This window comes from Brienomyrus brachyistius, unplaced genomic scaffold (assembly GCF_023856365.1).
Source record: "Brienomyrus brachyistius isolate T26 unplaced genomic scaffold, BBRACH_0.4 scaffold147, whole genome shotgun sequence".
In the NCBI taxonomy this organism is placed as follows: Eukaryota; Metazoa; Chordata; class Actinopteri; order Osteoglossiformes; family Mormyridae; genus Brienomyrus; species Brienomyrus brachyistius.
In genome coordinates, this window is record NW_026042422.1 from 129,673 (window position 1) to 150,343 (window position 20,671).

The following is a 20,671-nucleotide window of genomic DNA, read 5'->3' on the forward strand; positions in this document are numbered from 1 at the left end:
TGCTTTGCGGCGAACGGTGTCGGTTGCAGTGACGTCACACGGCCGCTTGTCTTGGCATGAGCGGACCCCAGAGCCTGTGGGAGGTGGTCGTGCTGTGTGTGGCAATTTGGTACGGGAGAAAAAATAATAATAATAATACTGTACACGCACGTTTCTGGGTGGAATTTAGTTCGTCGTAAAAAAATGTACGCCTATCACTAGCCGAACAGGTAAGAGGTCCGCGTTGTCGTCTGGCAGCGACTCTGGTGTGTTGTGTCTGAATTAGGACGCAGTGCAGAGAGGCTAGCTGGTTAGCCTCGGCTAACGGCGAGCTCGTTCTCCTCTCCGCTCGCACCAAAATCCTTCTGTAAGGCGGGTTTCATGGCACTAGCGCAAAGTTGCGACCTTTGTCAGCTCTGTTACAGGTAATATTCCGTGCCAAGTTAGTCGGCTGCCTTGCTCTAGCCTAACTATTACTGACAGCGTCGGCGACGGGATTATTAGCATTACCTGGCGTAGCTGCCCAGAGATGTTATCTAAAGGAAAGCGATGCCGGCGCCTCAACCGAGTCCTTCTTCATTAGATTGTTATCGCTGGTAGAGGCTGATTAACTGTTACCGATACCGTTACTAGGTATATTATGACGGTTAGTTCATCGGGTGGTTCGACTAGCGTCTGGCGCCGCCGTAGCCGGTCGCAGGGCTGTTTACTGTCTGTCTGCTGCGGCTCCGACGCCTGGCGCTTTCAGAGACTGTCCGGCTGCGCGTAGGGATTTCGCAGTTATATTCCTGCTGGCATCGGCCGCCGGTTCGTCTGCCGCGGTGGGCGTCTAGCCCGATCGGCGACGGAGGGTGGGTGTAACGAAAAGGGCCCCCCTGCTGGAGTGAGGGTTAGACGGTAGCTGTCGCCCGGAGGGACGGTGGGTGTGAGTCAAAACCGGTCGGGGTGCCTTTTAAATGATGTCCCCAGGCTGGGTAAAATCCTTATAATTTAGTCGCTTCCTTCCCTCGCACATAAGGATTATTTTGAAGGAAAATGTATGCTTTATTTTGTATGTGCCATTTTCCATGCCACGTTCCCCGTCTGCTGTGTTTCTCATTTTGATACTGCTGGGGGGATCGTTGCCATCACTGACATGTTTAACGAGGATCTTTTATAACGGCGGCCTTATATTCTGAGTGCTGGCGTTGCCGAATCGACTCCGCAGTTAATCTGGACTCGTTTATCTTGTCGGTCAGTGGACAAGATCCGGATTTTAACACGATTATACGAGCACCAGCAACCTAAAGAGTGAAGTGAAATATCATGGCAGGTATTCCAAATGTTTGGAGACTTGTCAAACTAATAAAGTTACATTGTGTCGTGGCGATGCTTTATAACGCTCTTATACATTCTAAGGGTCCATCTCAAAGATTTCTCTAGGATCTTCTCTAGCTATCAGTATATGGTGTTAAAAATATTCCAGTCCACAAGTGAATTTTATTTCTATTGAAATGTCTTGATTTAATTTACTTAGTCTCTTTTATTTGCTGGTGTGATTTGATACTTCACAGTTATGTGAACTCTGCTCTGCTGTTGATGTTGCAGGCAAATTTTTCTCAGTTTGTAAGCGGATAAAGTGATGATCAGAACGTTTAATTAAATGTTTCCTTTTCTTTCTTAACCTCTTTCAGTCCTCCAGGGACAACGCTCTACTGGCTATGCGTGTATCCAAAGACGGAGCAACTGTTCTGCCCAGAGGTCATACAAGTAGGGCTTGTTAATTATCAAGGGGTGGGAATGGGTTTCGGCCTGCGGTTCTCAGACTTTTAATAAGACTTTCAGAGCGTCACTTTCACACTGCATAATCATTAGAGAGCTGATCTTTGCCTTTGGTTTGTAGAAAGGGTGACATTTTGTGTGTATATGTGTCCTTGTCTGGTGGTGTGCGCATTTGAATCACAATAATTAATGAATTTTCTGACATGACACGCTGGCCAAGATATTGAAATTGAACCAAATGCTTTGTGACACTGCCACTGCACTATGAGTTACTGTTGAGTTTCATATGGCTTTGAAATTGCAGGCATTAGAGATGCTAGTGGTGTGCTGTTCAAAGGTAATATAGCCTCTCGTATTGTATTTAGAGTCTTCATGAATAGAATTGAAATTATTTGCACATGTCAAGTTTGATTCAGATCTACTGAGTTTCTTTATTGTTGAAGACCGAAGAGAATAGACAGCATTTTAGTGACCAAGTGTATTTGTGCGTACATGGAATTTCACATATTGAACGCTCACTTACACACATTAGATAGTACTACATGTAAATAACTATACACTTGATTATACGGTGGTGGTTATAGGCTAAGCTATTGTAAGATGAATGGATTGATGTAGTGGCTATTTTTGTATAACAGCGTTACAGTTTGGTATTGTTGAAGGTTTATATATTATTTGTTTCTAAGAATTACTTGTAGAAATTAGGATCATACCCAAATCTGAGTATAGTGCAACCAATGTGTAATATATTAATGTAACTATTTAATTCTTGGCTCTGTATATATCAAAATAGTAAATATACAGCATTATTGTATAGTTTTCCAAAGATGTAAACTAGATCTTAGATGACATTCTGTTTCAAATTTAATGCTAAGCTATGAGTGACAATGGGCTTGAAAGTGAGTTGGAATCAGTGTTTTGCAAACCTTTTACATTAAATTGTTTGCACCAGCATATTTACATAAACACTAGAAGCATATTAAAAGGATTTGAAACATTATACATTATCGGCAGTGGGGATTGAGCTACATATATCATAGATTACATTGATTTGCACAATAACCACATACACGTATAGTTTTTCTAGGAGGGCAAGATTAGACCAGTTTGGTTGTAACTTTCAAAAGTGCAATATGTCAGTTAAATATTCTCTTGATCTCAGTGTTCCTGTCTGCAGTCCTGTCATTTTCCATGCTGTTCTGTAATGGGCCTGGTTCTCTGGTTGCCATGACAAAGGCCCACACATTGAAACACGCACACACACAGACGAGTCTGTGTCCCTTGAAGTGAAGGTGGTGTAGAAATATAGTGTAGAAATGTGTGCTCTTCCGCAGTCCAAGAGATGTTTGAGCTGTAGTGGTCAGTTTTACATTTTATTATTTACTTAGGAAGTGATTTTTGCAGTGTACTTCAGTGCAGTTAATAACTTGTGTATTGTACAGTAAAATTTTTATACAATAAATGCATGATCTGTGAGACATCTTAACTGGGTAGTCACCCATTATATTTAACTGTACAGAAGAATCACTTTTCTTTCAGACTTTTGAAGGTTTTGTGTTAGTCAGCTTGTTTAATATAAGGTTAAACCCCTGGGACCACCCCCTGTAAAGGACAATATTTTATCCTTACTAAAATGGCTTGTTATTGGAGGCAAGTGAATCATTTGAGACTGATATTAATTTGAAGTTCTCTGCAGTTGGCGTGCGACCTGATGGTCGATAGCCTGCCTGTCTTCCAGGGCACACGGTTCGATGCTCTTGGTGTCCCGCTGTGGGTGTGTGCTTGCATGTGTGCGAGTGCAGGGCTAGGCGCCCAGTTTGAACCCTATCCCCCCTCCTCTCTCACCAGTGCAGTGAACCTGATGGCTCAGCGTCGCGTCCCGTTGTTCTTCCTGCTGCTCCTGAAGATCCTGGGGGCGTTAGCTGAAGGCAGGATATCTTTTAAATTGTAACCCCCCCCCCCCACTGTGAAAGAACACTGTATGCTGTAGTCTTTTAGATCTCACTGGCACTGCCAGCCCCTTGAGTTTCAGCCACCGTTTAGCCCCCGCATGCTAAATTAAATGCGTGTCCGTGTGTCTCCATCCCCAGACGGGCACATCCAGTGTACATGCGAGGACAGCTCTTGTGCCCCGGGGGAGCACTGCGATGGCGAACAGTGCTTCTCCTCGGTGACGGTGAGTGGGGACCAGCGCGTCTTCACCCGCGGCTGCCTGACGAACACCCAGCAGAGCCGCATGATCTGCTCCAACGCGCCCTCTGCCAGCTACGCCATCGAGTGCTGCTCACACTACATGTGCAACGCCAACGCCACCACCGACACGCTTCTGCCTCTGCTGCTCACAGGTGGAACTGCACCTGCCACACGTCAAGGCGTTGGAAGTATCTTGGGTTGAGAGTCTAGTCTAGTCTAATCATGTTAATATGTTAAAATACAGGGTGTTAAATTATAAACATGAAGTACTACAAATAAGAGTGTCTGACTTTATTATGGCTTAATATTTTTAATGGTTTAATGTAATTTTACTTATTATTGATCTTGTCAGGGTGAGATGACAAGTGCAACATATAGGGTATAGGGTAGTTTTAATGTTATTCACACAGCATTTTTAAGTGGAATTACTTGTTTCCATTTCAGTCCAACTGAAGGATGGGAAGGTCTTTGAAAATCAAGGTTTTTTTTTTACTTGCCCCTTTCTACACAGTGCCAGAAGGAAAGCCAATCAGGTACCGGGTGGAGACCCTTGTCATCTTCGTGATTGGCCCGTTTGTGGTGCTGGCCCTCCTATCCCTGCTGGCCGTGCTGGTGTGTCGGCGGCTGCACCACGGCCGACTGGAGAGGCTCCACGAGATGGACGCTGAGCAGGGGGCCATCGACGGCCTCATTGCTTCCAACGTGGGCGACGGCACCCTGGCTGTAAGGCTTACGTCCCTCCTGTCCGCACTACAACGAGAATTGATCAGCTTCCACCTTTCTTTTAAATTGAAAGAACATGTTTGTATTGTATGAAACTTGGGGAAGATTTCATATATGGATAGGGTAGCATTAGATAGAATTTCACAAACCTTTTCAAAGATGATACTTCAGGACCAGTGAGCTTGGACCTGAAGTCTTCCACTGTTGCTGTCAATCACCTTCCAGGATCTCCTGGACCACTCCTGTACTTCAGGCAGTGGCTCTGGCCTTCCCTTCCTGGTTCAGAGGACTGTGGCACGGCAGATCAGCTTGGTAGAGTGTGTTGGTAAGGCTCCATGCTTGGGGGGGGGGGGGCGTCGGTGCCAGTCCACTGTATGCAGGTGATGAGAGAGAGAGAGAGAGAGAGAGAGAGAGAGAGAGAGAGAGAGAGAGAGAGAGAGAGAGAGAGAGAGAGAGAGAGAGAGAGAGAGAGAGAGAGAGAGAGAGAGAGAGAGAGAGAGAGAGAGAGAGAGAGAGAGAGAGAGAGAGAGAGAGGTGTTTGTAAGGGCAAATTTCTGTAACAGCTCCCTCCCCATTGTCTCTGCTTTTTATAGGAAAAGGGCGTTATGGGGAAGTCTGGAGGGGCCAGTGGCAGGGAGAAAACGTGGCAGTGAAGATCTTCTCTTCCAGAGATGAGAAGTCCTGGTTCAGAGAAACAGAGATTTACAACACTGTCCTGCTGCGGCATGAAAACATCCTCGGTATGGCAGTGAACGGGGTCTTTCCTCTCATTTGACGTTTCTTGGGGGTTTTTTTTTCTCAAACAGGAGAACAAACAGGAACAAGGGCAGACCAGGATGAAACAGGCACTGGATTAATCTGTTTTGAACGTCAGTGTCTGAGACCTGTGCCAGGACACAGGGAGAAGTCTGTCATGAGGCTCGCTCAGCCCGACTGATCAGTCGCTGCAGTGATAACTAATCTCTTGGCTGAGAATCCAAATACCAGCAAGTGAAAAGGGCAATAAACAAAAGATATTTTTAGAAATACATTTTAAAAGTAGCCAACCTGCCTTGTTCCTTGGCATTAAGTGCCTTTTTTTTTATTTTAGGTTGATAAATGATAGTCATAGATGTTTTGAAAAAAATAGCAATTGGTTCTCATTTTTCACTAAATGAACTAGGTATACTTTATGTCACTTTTATAAAATTTACTGGAACCTGCTGTTCAGAAGAATACTGCACTGTGCAGAATGTACTGTATGATTTTGGTGGTGACGCACTCGCAGGACAGAATGTTAGAATGGTCCCTTTAGAGTCTATTTCTGGTCCTGATCGTTCCTGGTACGGCGCAGTGCTGACGCCTTCGTGCCTTATCATTTGTCACACAAGTTAGTAATGGACAGACATCTAAAATGAGAAGAACTTCACGGTACATTTTGGTATCAACGGGCGATGGAAAAACATGACCAGTGAGCAGAGAGAGGGCGCCGTTACTAACAGCTAAGCAGTATGTCGTCTGTAATACCTTTAATTATGTGTTTAGCGATTTAACACATCAGACCTGCCTCCTCCTGCACAGGATTCATGGCTTCCGACATGACGTCGCGTAACTCCAGCACGCAGCTCTGGCTCATCACACATTACCACGAGAACGGCTCGCTCTACGACTACCTGCAGCGCGTTGCCGTGGAGACGGCGGACGGGCTGCAGATGGCAGCGTCGGTGGTGAGCGGACTGGTGCACCTGCACACCGAGATCTTTGGGACAGAGGGGAAGCCGGCTATAGCTCACCGTGACCTCAAGAGCAAGAACATCCTAGTGAAGAAGGACCTACGCTGTTGCATCGCTGACCTCGGTGAGTGGGAGTGGCTTACAAAGGCTGGCCACACCCCTGCAGACCTGATATTTTATCCGATTAGCTGATGATGTAGAATGTTTAAGTATCTACTTCTTACACACGTATTTATTTAGTTTCACTAGTTATCACTCACTCGGACAAGAAAGTATTTATTGCAAGATCAATATAGTTGTCTTAAAAGTAATTTAGTGTATTTTTATACCTGAAGTCTTAAGCTCCCCTGTGTGTAATGGTTTTCATTAATAGCTGTTTTAGGAGCTGAAAATAATTTAACACGCATCTTATTTCAGTATTATGCCAATATATGCACATACTAACACAAATGGAAATTTCATATCGAGTCTTCAGCAAACCAGTTCAGTGTCATTTTTATTTGCATTCTGTAATTCATTCTGTCAGCAGCCCCATCGGGAGATGGAGGTTAATGTAGATCTCAGGTGGAATGGAAACGAGTATGCCTTGCGGCCCAGCCGGAATTACGTTTCAGACACCTGATTAAATTTAATCTTTGCATTACGCAAAAACGTCTTCACGATTCAAGGTGACGGGCGGAAGAGATTTACGATAAAATTCGGCCTCTCCGCCTCCTCAGGCCTGGCAGTCACGCACTCGCAGTCAGACAATCAGCTGGATGTTGGAAATAACCCCAAGGTTGGTACCAAGAGGTACATGGCGCCGGAGGTTCTGGACGAGACCATCCAGACAGACTGCTTCGACGCTTACAAGCGAGTGGACATCTGGGCCTTTGGGCTGGTCCTCTGGGAAATTGCTCGCCGGACCTACAGTAACGGCAAGTTCTGGCGCCTCCATTTCCAAGCCCCCCCGGCTTGCATGTTTACCCATATGTGCCGGAGGCCTTTTCGCTAAAGAATACTCGCTGTTTCGGTTGAGGGCATTTTTCGTTTGACATTCCACGCCCAACCTGTCATCCAGGCATCGTCGAAGAGTACAAGCCGCCCTTCTACGACCTGGTGCCCAACGACCCCAGCTTCGACGACATGCGCAAAGTCGTGTGCGTGGAACAGCAACGGCCCTTCATCCCCAACAGATGGTTCTCGGATCCGGTGAGTGGCTGGCTGCGACCCTGAGAGACCGACGTTGAGTCACATGTAATTCGTAGCCATTTGGACTGTTGGAAACTTACCAGGGGTAGTTGGGCTGCTAATTATGCATTTAAGCTCCTATCAGAGGATCTTGACGGTTGTGACGATACCTGTGGACTGTATTCCAGACCCTGTCGGCCCTGGTGAAGCTGATGCGGGAATGCTGGTACCAGAACCCGTCGGCCCGCCTCACGGCACTGCGAATCAAAAAGACTCTAGATAAAATCTACAGCTCCCTGGAGAAAGGCAAAGTGGACTGCTGAAGACGGACATCTCTGGAGGGGTTGGCCTGAACCAGCATGGGCGAGGCAAGGGAGGAGCAGGGTGGGGCTGGGACCTGGGGGCGGGGCTTGTACACAGACTGACACGCATCCAAACACCTGCAGGAGGAAAATGAGAAAGGGGGGGTGTTTTGTTTTGTCATTGTAAGGTAATTATTATTATTTTTTTGTATTGCTGTTTGTTTTTGTCACTATCTCTGGCTTATTCTTGTGTTAATCTGCCAGTGAACTTCCCTGCATTGGGCTGGCTGCATACCGTTGTGTGTGGAGGCCTCCCGCCCGGCATACCGTTGTGTGTGGAGGCCTCCCGCCCGGCATACCGTTGTGTGTGGAGGCCTCCCGCACGGCATACCGTTGTGTGTGGAGGCCTCCCGCACGGCATACCGTTGTGTGTGGAGGCCTCCCGCACGGCATACCGTTGTGTGTGGAGGCCTCCCGCCCAGCCCAAGCTTTTTGGACCCCGGGGTCTCTCCGTCCTAAAACTTCAGTCCTTGGGTATCGCGCCCCCCCCCCTTAAGTTTTCTAGTTCGGCGTCGTTATGCAAAAGCAGCTTTTTCTCTGTACTCCTTACGAGGCAAGGGCGGCTACTGGAACGTTTGACGTTTTAACGGCACGGGTGCCTTAGATCAGTGTGTGTATACTCCATCTCCCTGCTGGCCCGCTGGAGTTTACAGAAGAGTCACAATGTCATTTTTACAAAGCAGATCGGACCGGAACCACAAACCGCTGAACACCTTGTGCAGTGAAGCTTAACGGCTGCCTGCGAAAGTGCCATAGCTCCTGATCATGTCTTCTCTATATATTAATATATAAACAAGTTTGTAAGTATGTATTCCTGTAGTCCCTCCAACCACTTCTCCAGCGGTTTAACAAAACAAAACGCATGTGGCTTTCGAACAGAACCAGGCGGTAGCTATCGGCGTGAAGCGTCTCGGTGCGAAAGCCAGCTTGCCAGCGTCAGGGAGCGCTCGTCACTGCAGCCCACTGCAGCCCACTGCCACGTGGTGCCGCACGCCCGCTCCCGGGCTCTCTGCTGTTTTGGGTCCTGAATTTTTTTTTATATATTCGAACCTTGATTGGTGCGGGGGGTCCGTCGTCTGACATGTCAGCGCCCCCACTGCCGCCGCCCGTTTTTGGACCCGTCCGCCATGACTCTCCTGCCAGCTCTTCCCATGGCTGTATGCAAAGACAAGCTTCCATGATCTTACTTGGGTTGGGGAGGGGAGGGATTGGGGGGGGGGAGGGGGTGTTTCCACAGCCTGGAGGCGTCGTCGACGCACAAAACTAAGTTTCTTCCTGAAAACAAAAAATCTTGTGCTTCGTTTTAATATGTACGTCTGCCACTTTCCCAGTCCTGTTACTGGTATTAGTTTCTCTGTTCCAGTTGGAATGGAATTTTTTTTTTCTTTTTATTGAGTCATTTTATCATCGGTTAAGGGGCAGAGCCAAGACCTGAAGAAGGATACTATGGTTAAAACAAAAAAAAAAATGCATCATGCATTTTGCATCAGATTCCTGCAGTTACCTTTCAGCCAGGCCTAGTGAAGATTGTCTACTGAAGGGGAACCTCACACCATACTGTATCAAGAAACGCTACAGAAATTTATTTTCGTCAGCAGAATATTGTCACAAATGTGGAAGATATTACTGTATAGCATAAACACTGCTATGAGCTTGCCTTTGTTAAATTGCAACTGTGAATGCCTAAAAAAAAAAATCTCTAAATGACATGGATGGGAACAGTAGAGATCTCGTGTTGGGGGGGGGGGGGGTTGGTGGTAAAACCCCAATGTGCAAAGCAGGGCTTCAGAGTGAAAATGCCAGGGGGGAGGAGGAGATGTCGAGATGGTCTAAGAAGCCGGGAGAGCAAGGAGCATGATGTACGACCGCTGGGCGCATCATTCAGACATTTCAGCACTTTGGGTGACCTGGCGCCAGAAGTATGTAGTGGGCGTCGACAGAAGTGACAGCCAGCTGGACGTTCCGTAGGGGGTGACGGCAGAGGCTAAACTCGCCTCATTCCCAGACACTAAGCATGAGAAAGCAGGCCAGCCCCTCCTCTCACTTTGGCAGCTCTGTTGCTCTGCTGCTCTGCTGCAGCGGCAAGCACCTAACGGGCCATTAAACAACATGTAGTTATCATGGTGATTATTATTATTATTTATTGTCAGAAACGTCCTGTTACAAGGACGCATAAGCAATCAGTAAGTACAGGCACTGATTTTAACACTAGTAATACATTTGAGACACTACAAATATACGACGAAACGGTGCTTTACAAATTAAGCTCTACAGTCGGCTCTTATCGGACAACAGCCAATCCACACTACACAAATACAAGTATTTAAATATCGGAACTTAAACTTTCTGCATTTAAGTATTTGCGAAAAAGGCATTTATGGTATTTGTTTGGATATATTTGTTTTAAAGAAGCACGTTTGTTTAAATCCAGTTTTTATGTCGCTTTTCTTTTTTTTTTTTTTTTTTTTTTTTTACATGCAATAAAGATGTTCACAGCACTCGTCTCTCCTTTGTAGATGGTGCCTGGCCATGAACAGTAGCATGGCTCCAGGACCACTTCGTGTGGGTGGTGAAGAGGAAGAAAAATGTTTGTTCGGGCCCGTTAGTAATCTTTCACACTGAAATGTATTGAAAGGTTGCTGTAATCTTGCTGTAAAGCAATATGTAAGAGCATGTCAGGTCAAAAAAAATCCTGAAATGTATAAACAGTCATGCCCCCCCACAACACGCATTTCAACTCATAATCCCTGAGTGGAGTCCAGTTTAACGGCCTGGAACGACAGCCTGGCCTCTCTTCTCAGCAGTTGTCTGGCAGGGTCTTATAAGGGTTGAGGATCCCATGTGGGTCAAGCATGCGTTTGATATCCCCCATGAGGGCCACGGCCTCTGGAGGCTTGCTGTACTGAATGTAGTTCCTCTTCTTCAGGCCCAATCCATGCTCAGCGCTGATGCTGCCTCGGCACCTGGCGGTCCATTCATACACATACGGCTCGATGGCCGTCAGCAGAGCAGGGTCTCTAGAATGGGACGTGATGTTCAGGTGGAGGTTCCCATCACCTATCGGGGGGACAAGGGCAAAGCATGACGAGTTGTGACGAATCCACTATCTGGCATGTGGAGTGCTATTTCTGAAAGTATCAGAAATTGTGGTTACCATAATTATGCCAGAACCTAGTAATGAGAATAAACAGAGTAGAGAAGCTCTCACCAACATGCCCATAACCAACAACATTCTGGGCCTTGTCTCCAAGGTGCTCCCTCATGTCTTCCACCAGCTGGTAAATCTTCTCCACGGGCAAGGAGATGTCATACTTATAGGTGTAACCGTCGTGTGTCAATCCCTCTGTTATTCGCTCCCTTAAAGCCCAGAGTGCCTGTACACAGAGGAGTAACTGGCTGTCCTATCCAGACAACATGTATTTTCAAAAGATGTGCTGCTGTATTTCTGCAGAACCGCAAAATGACCAGCCGCAAGACACAAGTGGATGCAGACCTTGATTTTGGCATCTTCGGTGGCCACGGTTCCGTCGGTCACCAGCGAAAGTGCCATAACTTCCTGCAGGAAATCGTGTAGCTTTTCCTCGTCGTGGCTGGCGTTGGACCCCGCCGTTTCAATGACGATGTAGAATGGGCTCTCTGTGGCACAGAACGACTCGTGAGGTCCTCCTGATCTAAAATCTGGGTCCTCTCGCTCGGCATTTCTCAGTCTGGTCCTTGGGGACCCAGAGTAATTAACCAGACTGTGACAGAGAGGGAGCAAAAATGTGCACTGTCTGGAGGGGAGCAAAAATGTGCACTGTCTAGCGGGGAGCAAAAACATAGACTGACTGTGACCCTGAGGACCGGATTGGGAAACACTGCTCTAGCTGCCTCAGTCTTCAAGGTCTATCAGTTAATACACATATGATGTCATGATGCTGAGCCTCTATATGCTGGATCCTCACTAGAGGCAAATCTCAGAGAATTCTAGTCAAATGCAAACAGACCATTAAGGGACTTCCTGGCCAAATCCTAGAGAGATGCCCCCACTCCAGCTATCCCAGTAAAGCCAATTCGGTTTACCTCTTATGGGATTATTCAGTTTCAGGTGCTTCTCCAGTAACCTCATGCAGGCACTGTCTAAGAATTCAAAGGCAGACAGAATTTCCCCCAGCATGCCCCTGCAGCAATGAAACGTCTTCAGCAGTTGCTGAAAACTAGAACAACCTGTAAAAAAAAAAGAAAAGAAAATCAGAACAAAGATGTCTGAAATGTTTCTAGAATGGCAATAGCCACTTAGCACAAAATAACATGTGAATATGTGAAAGCACTTGGATACCTAAGAAGGCCACATTGACTGCTTTTGGTTTCCGTGGACACAGGATCGACACAGCTGTGATTACCCCGAGCGTGCCCTCCGAGCCAATAAACAGCTGCTTGAGGTCATAGCCCGTGTTGTCCTTCCTCAGGGATGTAAGGCAGTTTAAAACCTTCCCATCGGCCAACACCTGCAGAGCAAACGTGCCAGTTTGAAAATGACAACAACTTAAGGCAGAATGTGCAGCAGAAGGTCATGACCACTTGCTGATCCATAAGTGATCTTACCACTTCCAAGCCCAGCACCGTGCCCCGTAGGGAGCCATAGCGAAGGAGCCGAAGTCCCCCCGCATTGGTGGCCACGTTCCCCCCAATTTGGCAGCTGCCCTTGGCACCAAGGTCTAGGGGCATGATGAAGTCACGCTCCTCCACGTAGCTGGAAAGATTCTCCAGCACGCAGCCTGCCTGACAGGTAAGGACTCCTGCAAGGCGACCAGACCAGCCTCACTAGAAAGCCAAGCATCACAAGGCATCCCTAATCATGTCGTCTGCTCGCTAGAAGGACTGGCTGGGTTTCCAGGGCAACATGGCCGAAGGCACGGGCAAACAGACCGGACACCTGGTCGAAGTGCAGAACGCGGTTCATGAGGGAGGTGGAGAGGATGATCTCATCAAACACGGGCACGCTGCCACCCACCAGGCCCGTGTTCCCAGCCTGGGGGTTTACTGCCAATCGCCGCTCATTGCAATATCTGTAAGGCCAGGAACAAACACAGGCATAAGGGACTCCCCAACAGGTAAAATGAAGAAGTGACTTTCAAGTGTCAAGTACCGTCCTATTAAGAAGAGAAGCTTAACCTGAGAATCTGAGAGACATCTTCAGTAGTCTGGGGTCTCAGGAGAAGCTCACTGGACCCTGAATATTGAGCAAAAATCAAAGAATGACGTTTTAACCAACTAAATTCAAGGTCTTTACTGGCCATATGCCACACTCCGTTGCAAAGAGACTAAAGACGAGTGCAAAATAGTACAAGAAGTAGAGAATACACTAATGAAGTGACTGATAAAGTGCATCAACAGTGCTATAAAGTGCAGGTGCCGAGCATGTGACTGTCACAGAAAATGTGGTTGCTGGAAATACAAATACCTTATTCTCTTGGTAGAATAATGTACAGCCATGGGAATACTTACCACGCACAGACTTCAGCCAGTCGACATTGCTGGATGCCAGCACGTCCGGATCTGTGATGGTCCTTCCAGGCAGCGCCTTCTCAAAGAAAGCCAAGTCCTGCTGGGAGACCCTGGAGAAGGGAAGCCGCTTTATCACGACGCCGGCAGTGCTGGTGGTTCTCATCCCACGGGTCTGTCCCGAAGCCACCAGTCTGTTTGTCTCCGGGGCAGCATACACACCTCCCAAGATGCTCAGGCTGGACAAACACTGCGAGCGAATCCAGGGATATGGCGCTTGCGCTCCAAAACTCTTGAGTCCATGAAAACAGTTCGCCATGGCTTAATAAACAAACAAAAAAAACATCACAGAAATTTTTATGTCTGTTTTCTACAATAAGAAATCCATACTCCATACACATATTTCTGACCAAACACTAACTGGCAGAAAAATACCAAATCGAAATACCGGCGTGGGCAGAGACCAGAGTCAGGGCCATATAAAGGTAATCGGTCAATTTAAATCCAAAAATAAAGCTCAGTTTTCTAAAATAAACTGCTGTTTCTTCCACAAATAGATCGGAGTAGTGGAAATGTTATTCTCTTCCCATACACACACCCACGTTGTACTACCAATAACATCTATCTCGTATTAAACAGTGCCAGTTACGGCAAAGCAACAATTCTTTGTTCATGGCTTTCTTCATATGCTAAGCTCTTACGTATGTCGTAAGGGCGTCTGCCAAATGCTGTAAATGTAAATGTTGACGAATTGCAATATATTTGCATGCATGACAACCAAACTGACTTTAACAAGCTCCATTCATAATGAAGTCCGACAAGTAGCAAATGATCAGCTTCAGATTTGTATATGCACTTACGTATTACGTACGACACAGCAGGAATTCTTTTTTTTTCATCAAAAATGCATCCGTCGCTAATTATGTAACTGCATCCTTCAGTGAATTACTGCAGAAATGCTCATATTCTACTGTATTTTGAAATGTGTTGTTAGCATAGACTGTAAAGAAAACACTTCAGAGAGCGTGTAAAGGAAGGTAGAAATACTGACCAATAGCGGTGTGAATTGTACCCTGTTCCAACCAATCAGCTAGAATTTCTATTCCAGCCAATGGGACGGGAGGAAGTCCCGACCACGTAATTGAGTTCGGCGTTCGAGTTCACGCGGGCTGGATTAAAAAAATTGTGTATAGCGATTAGGAAAGATGGCGAAAGCGATATATTTGGAGCATTATCTTGACAGTAAGTCCCAAGATATGAATAAATGTCGTGACAGTATACGATAGTCGTTATAATAAAGATCACTTTCGTTCACTGTTTGAGTTATAGCTTCCGAGTCATCGCTTATCTCATGGAATGAATAGCTAGCCGGGAAGCTAACAGTTTGGCGCTGTCGCAATCTGGTTAATTACTAAATTACTAATTACTAAATGATCAATAAATATAAAAAACAACATGCAGTGTTTCTGATGCCCGCTGAGTGGTATCTCTTGCAGCTTTAACAAGTCTTTATAGTAAGCTTAATGAAGGGTTTCAGCAGCCGTTTTAGCTTGAGCGAGTTAGATACAAACAGGAAACCCGGCGGAAGTTGATTATGAAGTTTTGTTTTTAATGATTCCCTTTTCTGTCTGATATCATTAAGTAAACAGCCTAAGCACCAGTGTATTGACACATTTGACGTATGTTTCGTTGTATTTGTTTTGAGTGTGTTTTGAGGTAACGCTCATAAAGCAGATTTTTGTTTCGGATCACCGTGTTTATCGTATTGTACAGCAATACGACACATTAATTCCAGACGAATTATTAATTATACATTTTCCAATGCCTGGTCTTTTAATACTAGCAGCTTTTCTGTTTTCACTGCGAGTTTGGGTAACGCTGTAATAAGGGATGCATGTTATTCATAAACATAGATAGTAAAGCAAGAAAATCTATTTGATTAAAACGGGCGATAGAAAATCATGAATCTCATGCGAGGGTTGTTGTATTGTTTCAACATGGGGTCAGACGGGATTATGACAGGTTTTGTTTCCAAAGCAAAATATAAAATGGGTAGATTCTCATTGGTGCCCAATGGTACAGATATTGGGTATGTATGTATGTATGTATGTATGTATGCAGGCAGCAAAGTATGGGCTCACTGGCTTAAAATTGTTCCCCTACAGTGTTTCCACCAAGGATTCCCAAGGTTTTTATTAAATAGATGAATTGTTTTGTTCCAATAGTCCCCCCTAACATCTACTGAAAACCAGTTGCCATGCACATAACAGGAGGTTTTGTTTTTAATGCCTACTGATGCATTTTAATGGACTTGGTAAACGTGTATTACAACAAGCTACTAGTTTGGACTTTATCATTTAAACTGGAATCTGTTGACTGTTGAGTATCTATGATGTGCAGGGTGTCGCTTCACATTCAGGGTGCACAGGATGTCTGAATTCTCTTTGGTGGAATCAGGGTGATTGTTTCCTTTATCTGAGGTATTGAAAGCCTGCCGTGTGAACTGCAGAGGAGCTTCACCCTTATGCGTGAGCTGGACACCAGGACTGAAGGTACGTGCTGCAACTTTATGTTAAACACCTGTGGGCCTTTAAAGCTGTGCATCTCCAAAAATCATGCACCTCCATGATGATTGGTTTTGATCCATTGCTGTCCGAGCATTTTATGTTCATGATTTAACTTTGCGTGCCCGTTTCTCTCCATACGTGCCCATCTGTAGAGAAGAAGGGGGAGATCGACAAGTTGGCAGTGGAGTACATCGCAAATGTGAAGACGCTGGCCTCCGAGCAGAGGGTGGAGCACCTACGGAAGATTGAGAGCGCCTACGACAAGTGCAGGGAGTACAGCGACGACAAGGTGCAGCTGGCCATGCAGACGTACGAGATGGTGAGGGCCGTGCCGCTGGGGCAGACGCCGGGGCAGACGTATCGTGGCGATTCGCTGAGCGGCCCTGTGCCGATTCACCACAGGTGGACAAGCACATCCGCAGGCTGGATGCTGACCTCGCCCGCTTCGAGAACGAGCTGAAGGAGAAGCTGGACACGAGCGGTTACGAGAGTCCAGATGGGAAGGATTTAAAGAGTATGGGAGCCAATTACATTGATTCCATTTTTTTTCTTCATGTTGCGGGGGGGTGGGGGCGGGTGCGGGTGCAGTGAAATCACTCGGGTCTTATTTATATCGTGGTAGATGCCCAAACACAGAGCATTTGTAGGTCAGTGAGTTTCCAATCCTCAAATAAATTACATGTTTATCTAGGAAGGGGAGGGGGCTACAGCTATTGGTAATTGTGATAATGACGAGATGAGACTGCAGTTTTTATCTCTGTGACATCATGACCACAATAAATTTGGATGACTAATCACATTCTATTTCACACTGGCTAAATCCTGGGTGGCATTTTTCACTGTATTAAGCTAATAAGCAGAGACGGTAAATAGATTTATGTCCATATTATCACGCTCGGGCCTATGTACCCTTGCTGAAGCAGACCCTTTATGTCTTTTGGAGCAAGAAATGATGTCATGTGATATTTTGGAAGCGTCCACTATTCTGCCATTAAAAATTGGAGTCAGTCATTCAGAACGGCGCATTGTGGGTCGGTTGAATAGTAGCCCCTGTGCACAATGGGCCTGCTGTTTAATATCTTACTGGTCCTGTTTCCCTTTATTCCCAAAAGCTGTCTTACTTGAGAGGTCTGAATGAGACCTGACCCGTGTTTTTCCAGAAACGAAGAACCCAAAGGAAAAGCGGAGCTCGAGGACAAGGGGGAAGAAGGGGTCAGACGAAGATTCGCCGAGGAAGAAGAAGATGAAGAATGGGTCTGAACACCTCCCTCATGTTCTTTTCACAATAGACTGTTGCGTTTTCGACTTAAGGAGAACCTCGCCCTTAGAAACACCCGCTGCGGGTAGAATGGTTCTGAGTCCCTGAAGTGACCTTGGATATACGGGAAAAGTGCTTTGCATTGTTTGGTTTGCGGATTTTTGGCTCTTGTTTTGATAGTATAATGTCATTTTAGATAGATCAGTAGATGGGTATGTTATTAATCCTGAAGATAATTGCAGGTTTACAGTAGCACAACTTATATTTAGACAGTGAAAGGAATTTAGACATTAATATACATTAACGATAAATAATACATGTTCATAATGGCAAAGACAAAAATTATGATCCCTTCATGTTTTCACGCCGCTTCCTTTCTCTCAGTCCTGACTTCAGTAACTCCCTGCTGGCTGTCCACCCCGTCCGATGTTCTGGACATGCCCGTGGACCCCAACGAGCCGACATACTGCCTGTGTCACCAGGTGTCGTACGGCGAGATGATCGGCTGCGACAACCCTGACGTGAGTGTGCCGCTCCCCCGGCTAGCTTGGCACTGAATAAACTTTTGCTGAATAGGATGACCTGCAGCTGTGTTGTCCGAGTACGACTGCATGTGATGGATAAAGAATTTTCAGGAAGAACTTTCTAAACTCGAGGGTTATTTTGTGTAAAATAAAGATGTGAACTGCCAGCTTTTAATTTTGGCTAGTTAGCTCTGTTTTTTACTAGTGGAATAACACGTTATAAGAGGCTCGGCCCTCTCATGTAGCGCCGACAGTTTTATTGTACCATGTTAATTGGTATTTTTTCCTGCATTCTTGTTTGCCGTTTATAGTGTCCAATCGAGTGGTTTCACTTCGCTTGCGTGGACCTCACAACAAAGCCCAAAGGCAAATGGTGGGTGGACGGCCTTACGGCTAAAAGACACGGTGCCCGAAATATGTGCAAATAAGGTTCATTTTGATGGGAGAAAGACATGGGAATTGTTACATGTGTGTTATTCTTCCTTTGTCTCGTCAGGTATTGTCCACGCTGCACCCAAGACCGGAAGAAGAAATAAGTTTGCACTGTTGTGTAGTTTTAAGTATTTTCATATATAAAATGCTTCCTTGTTTATGCAGTACAGGTACATATGTATGTTTTGTCAGTATGGGCTATAGTGTCACAATCAGCCAATACTTTTCCTGTATTGGAGGATACATGAATAATTTTTGGCAAGCAGTCGTCGTATTAGCTGAGCTATAAACAAAGTACTGGTATACTAGGTAGTCGCCGTGAAGCAGTTCTCAATATGGGCATATAGAGAAGAGAAATATTTCAGCTGAACGAACTACCTCACTGGATGAAATGCTCTTGGTTCTGAACCAAAAAAAAATGGGCAGGGGGTGGGAGGGGTTTGAGTCGCGGGCCGGTCCTGTGCTGTAGGAGGTAGACGCTGATCTTGCCAAGTGAGTAAGAGAATAGCAACGTGAGCTCATTAATCAGCAATATGAACATGTGATTTGTGGGTGTTACTGAATTGAGGCCAAAGTTCTGCTGAACACTAAAGACGGGATAAAAATGCAGGTAATAAAGCGTGTGAGGTGGATAGTGAGGAGCAGGCATGTGGGTTGGTGCCTCCTTGGTTCTGCTTGTCCCATTGCTTGTATGCAGTTTGTTTACGCTCATTCATTGCTGGAGTCGGCTTCAGGTGTGGCGTCCAAAGTTTCTGTTTGCTGGGCCGTGAATGTTCTTGCAGTAAAGGGATCTTTCTTCAGTTACCTTTGTCTGCCGTTGGTAAGAGCTGTCAAGCAGCTTGTGTGGGTTGTGCAAAAGGAAATCCTGCTTCAGGTTTTAGTGCCGGTGTGCTGTGCGCTCCTCGAACCTGCCCATGATCCTCAAAATGGTTCCACAACATTTATGGTTGTTGATTCTCCTATGAAAAATGAATGAATTGCACAATTTGAAAAATATACATACCTGTGTAGAGTCTTCTACGATTTTTAACACCAAAAATGCATGGGCTTCATTTTTGTGGGAGGAGCCTAATTTTAAAAAAAGCCCATTCCACATAGTTTGCTGTGTATTTTAAACCCTCGATTAACAAGTTGACTGTATATAACTAGCTTTGTCATATGGCTGTGTCGCTTGGCCTGGTCCACTGGCAGACTTTCTATTGACGAAGCTGAAAGGTATTTGCTAGCTTATAAGCAGAGATTTTTAATTTTGAATTATTGCAATAAGGCTTCTTATAACTTGCATGCAAAAGTATAGGTAATTTCTTTTAGGATTAGAAGCTTGAAAAGTTGAATGTCATAAATCCATCTATTTTCTAGCCACTAATCTTGTTCAGGGTCTTTGGATGTCATAAATATTGTGGTAGTTCTGTATATTCTGGTTTATTATTGTAATATTCACACTTTCATCAGTGCCACTAAATCCTTTTGTCAGCTGGAGCAGAAAAGCACTATATGAATATGTATTGGAGAACAACTTCTTGCTTCAGGCTTGCTGCTTTTTCTCAAATGCTTTTCCAAAGAGAACGCATTATTTTCTTTTGTAAAGAAACAAAGCATTGGATAACTGATGTATATAAACTTTTGTTGTATATCTGTATTTTTGGCCATGCTATATTCTTATAAATAAAGGATATCTTGGAAAAGACCGGGTTTATACTTGTTTACGGATCAAGTCATTGCTGTAAATCATTTCCAGGCACACACCTGTCAAACGTTATACTAATTGCGTTTTAAATGTAATTTAAACATGGGTGTCATCGGCAAGTTGATTTCCAAACGTAAACATTTTCTTGTAAGACGTTTTAAAATACGCGGTGTACGATGGACTTCAGTTTGAAATCCTCTGCTGGAAATAATCGGTACACTTCCACAGTACGAAAATCAGCGTCCCTGTGATCGTTTGTTCACCAGATGGCGCTATTTTGCATCTGAATGGCTTCTGTGTCACTTGGTAATGCTCTGAAATGTACCGGATGTGGACTGGATACTCCATAGATGGAGATTGAAGAAATACTTCATATATTAAAGTTTATCCCAAAAAATTATAATTTTCGACGTTTTTCTGCATTGTCATAAAACCTACTTATAGTCATCAAGTTGATCCAAAAATTACTATCCCATCTGAAAGGTGAACTGATAAACTAGATTCCTAATTCAATTAACTACTAACTATACGGTTGACTTCCAAGAAATTATGCTCAGTAACCCAATGACGCACAGAACCAGCACTATAATCTTTGTATAGTGCATAGAATTTGTGGAATTGATGTCAAAAGGTAAATTAGAATATTGCTGCATTGTTAATGTTACTGAAGATCTGTCGGTTGCAGGTTAGAATGTAGAAGTGAAATGTTTGAGGGGCGAACTATTGGTTCTGGAGTTTAAATATTTATACATTACACATCAGAAGTTAAGCCTGACTACATCGCTTCACTAATCAACTTGAATATTTACATCTTTTTTG

At 45.1% G+C, this 20,671-nt stretch overlaps 3 protein-coding genes across 10 annotated transcripts; 2 read left to right on the forward strand and 1 right to left on the reverse strand.

Annotated features, from left to right (window-relative positions):
• Positions 1–43: 43 nt before the first annotated feature.
• acvr1l (activin A receptor, type 1 like) lies at positions 44–10,256 on the forward strand. Of its 8 annotated transcripts, none has more exons than XM_049005059.1 (11): positions 44–109; positions 1,653–1,728; positions 3,589–3,668; positions 3,831–4,085; positions 4,445–4,656; positions 4,882–4,981; positions 5,250–5,396; positions 6,217–6,492; positions 7,088–7,285; positions 7,429–7,559; positions 7,727–10,256. In XM_049005059.1, exons 3-11 carry the CDS (start codon positions 3,602–3,604, stop codon positions 7,859–7,861), a joined length of 1,521 nt encoding a protein of 506 aa, XP_048861016.1. In that variant the 5' UTR covers positions 44–109; positions 1,653–1,728; positions 3,589–3,601; the 3' UTR covers positions 7,862–10,256. The 8 variants fall into 8 exon arrangements, with proteins under 8 accessions (XP_048861016.1, XP_048861018.1, XP_048861021.1 ...); XM_049005061.1 differs by having other exon boundaries at positions 55–209; positions 1,653–1,719; XM_049005064.1 differs by having other exon boundaries at positions 55–209; positions 1,653–1,719; positions 3,831–3,916.
• On the reverse strand, positions 10,024–14,426 carry d2hgdh (D-2-hydroxyglutarate dehydrogenase). The gene is made up of 10 exons (XM_049005057.1): positions 14,245–14,426; positions 13,388–13,705; positions 13,055–13,112; positions 12,809–12,948; positions 12,485–12,678; positions 12,219–12,387; positions 11,963–12,106; positions 11,394–11,536; positions 11,109–11,274; positions 10,024–10,957 (listed from the first exon to the last, which is right to left on the reverse strand). Exons 2-10 carry the CDS (start codon positions 13,701–13,703, stop codon positions 10,698–10,700), a joined length of 1,590 nt encoding a protein of 529 aa, XP_048861014.1. The 5' UTR covers positions 13,704–13,705; positions 14,245–14,426; the 3' UTR covers positions 10,024–10,697.
• Positions 14,427–14,477: 51 nt separating this feature from the next.
• LOC125728028 (inhibitor of growth protein 5-like) lies at positions 14,478–19,852 on the forward strand. Its single transcript, XM_049005066.1, is given in 9 exon segments — positions 14,478–14,626; positions 15,865–15,936; positions 16,104–16,270; positions 16,354–16,465; positions 17,112–17,205; positions 17,594–17,627; positions 17,629–17,730; positions 18,045–18,106; positions 18,230–19,852. Coding segments are annotated over 9 exon segments (720 nt in total). The 5' UTR covers positions 14,478–14,589; the 3' UTR covers positions 18,270–19,852.
• Positions 19,853–20,671: the final 819 nt, after the last annotated feature.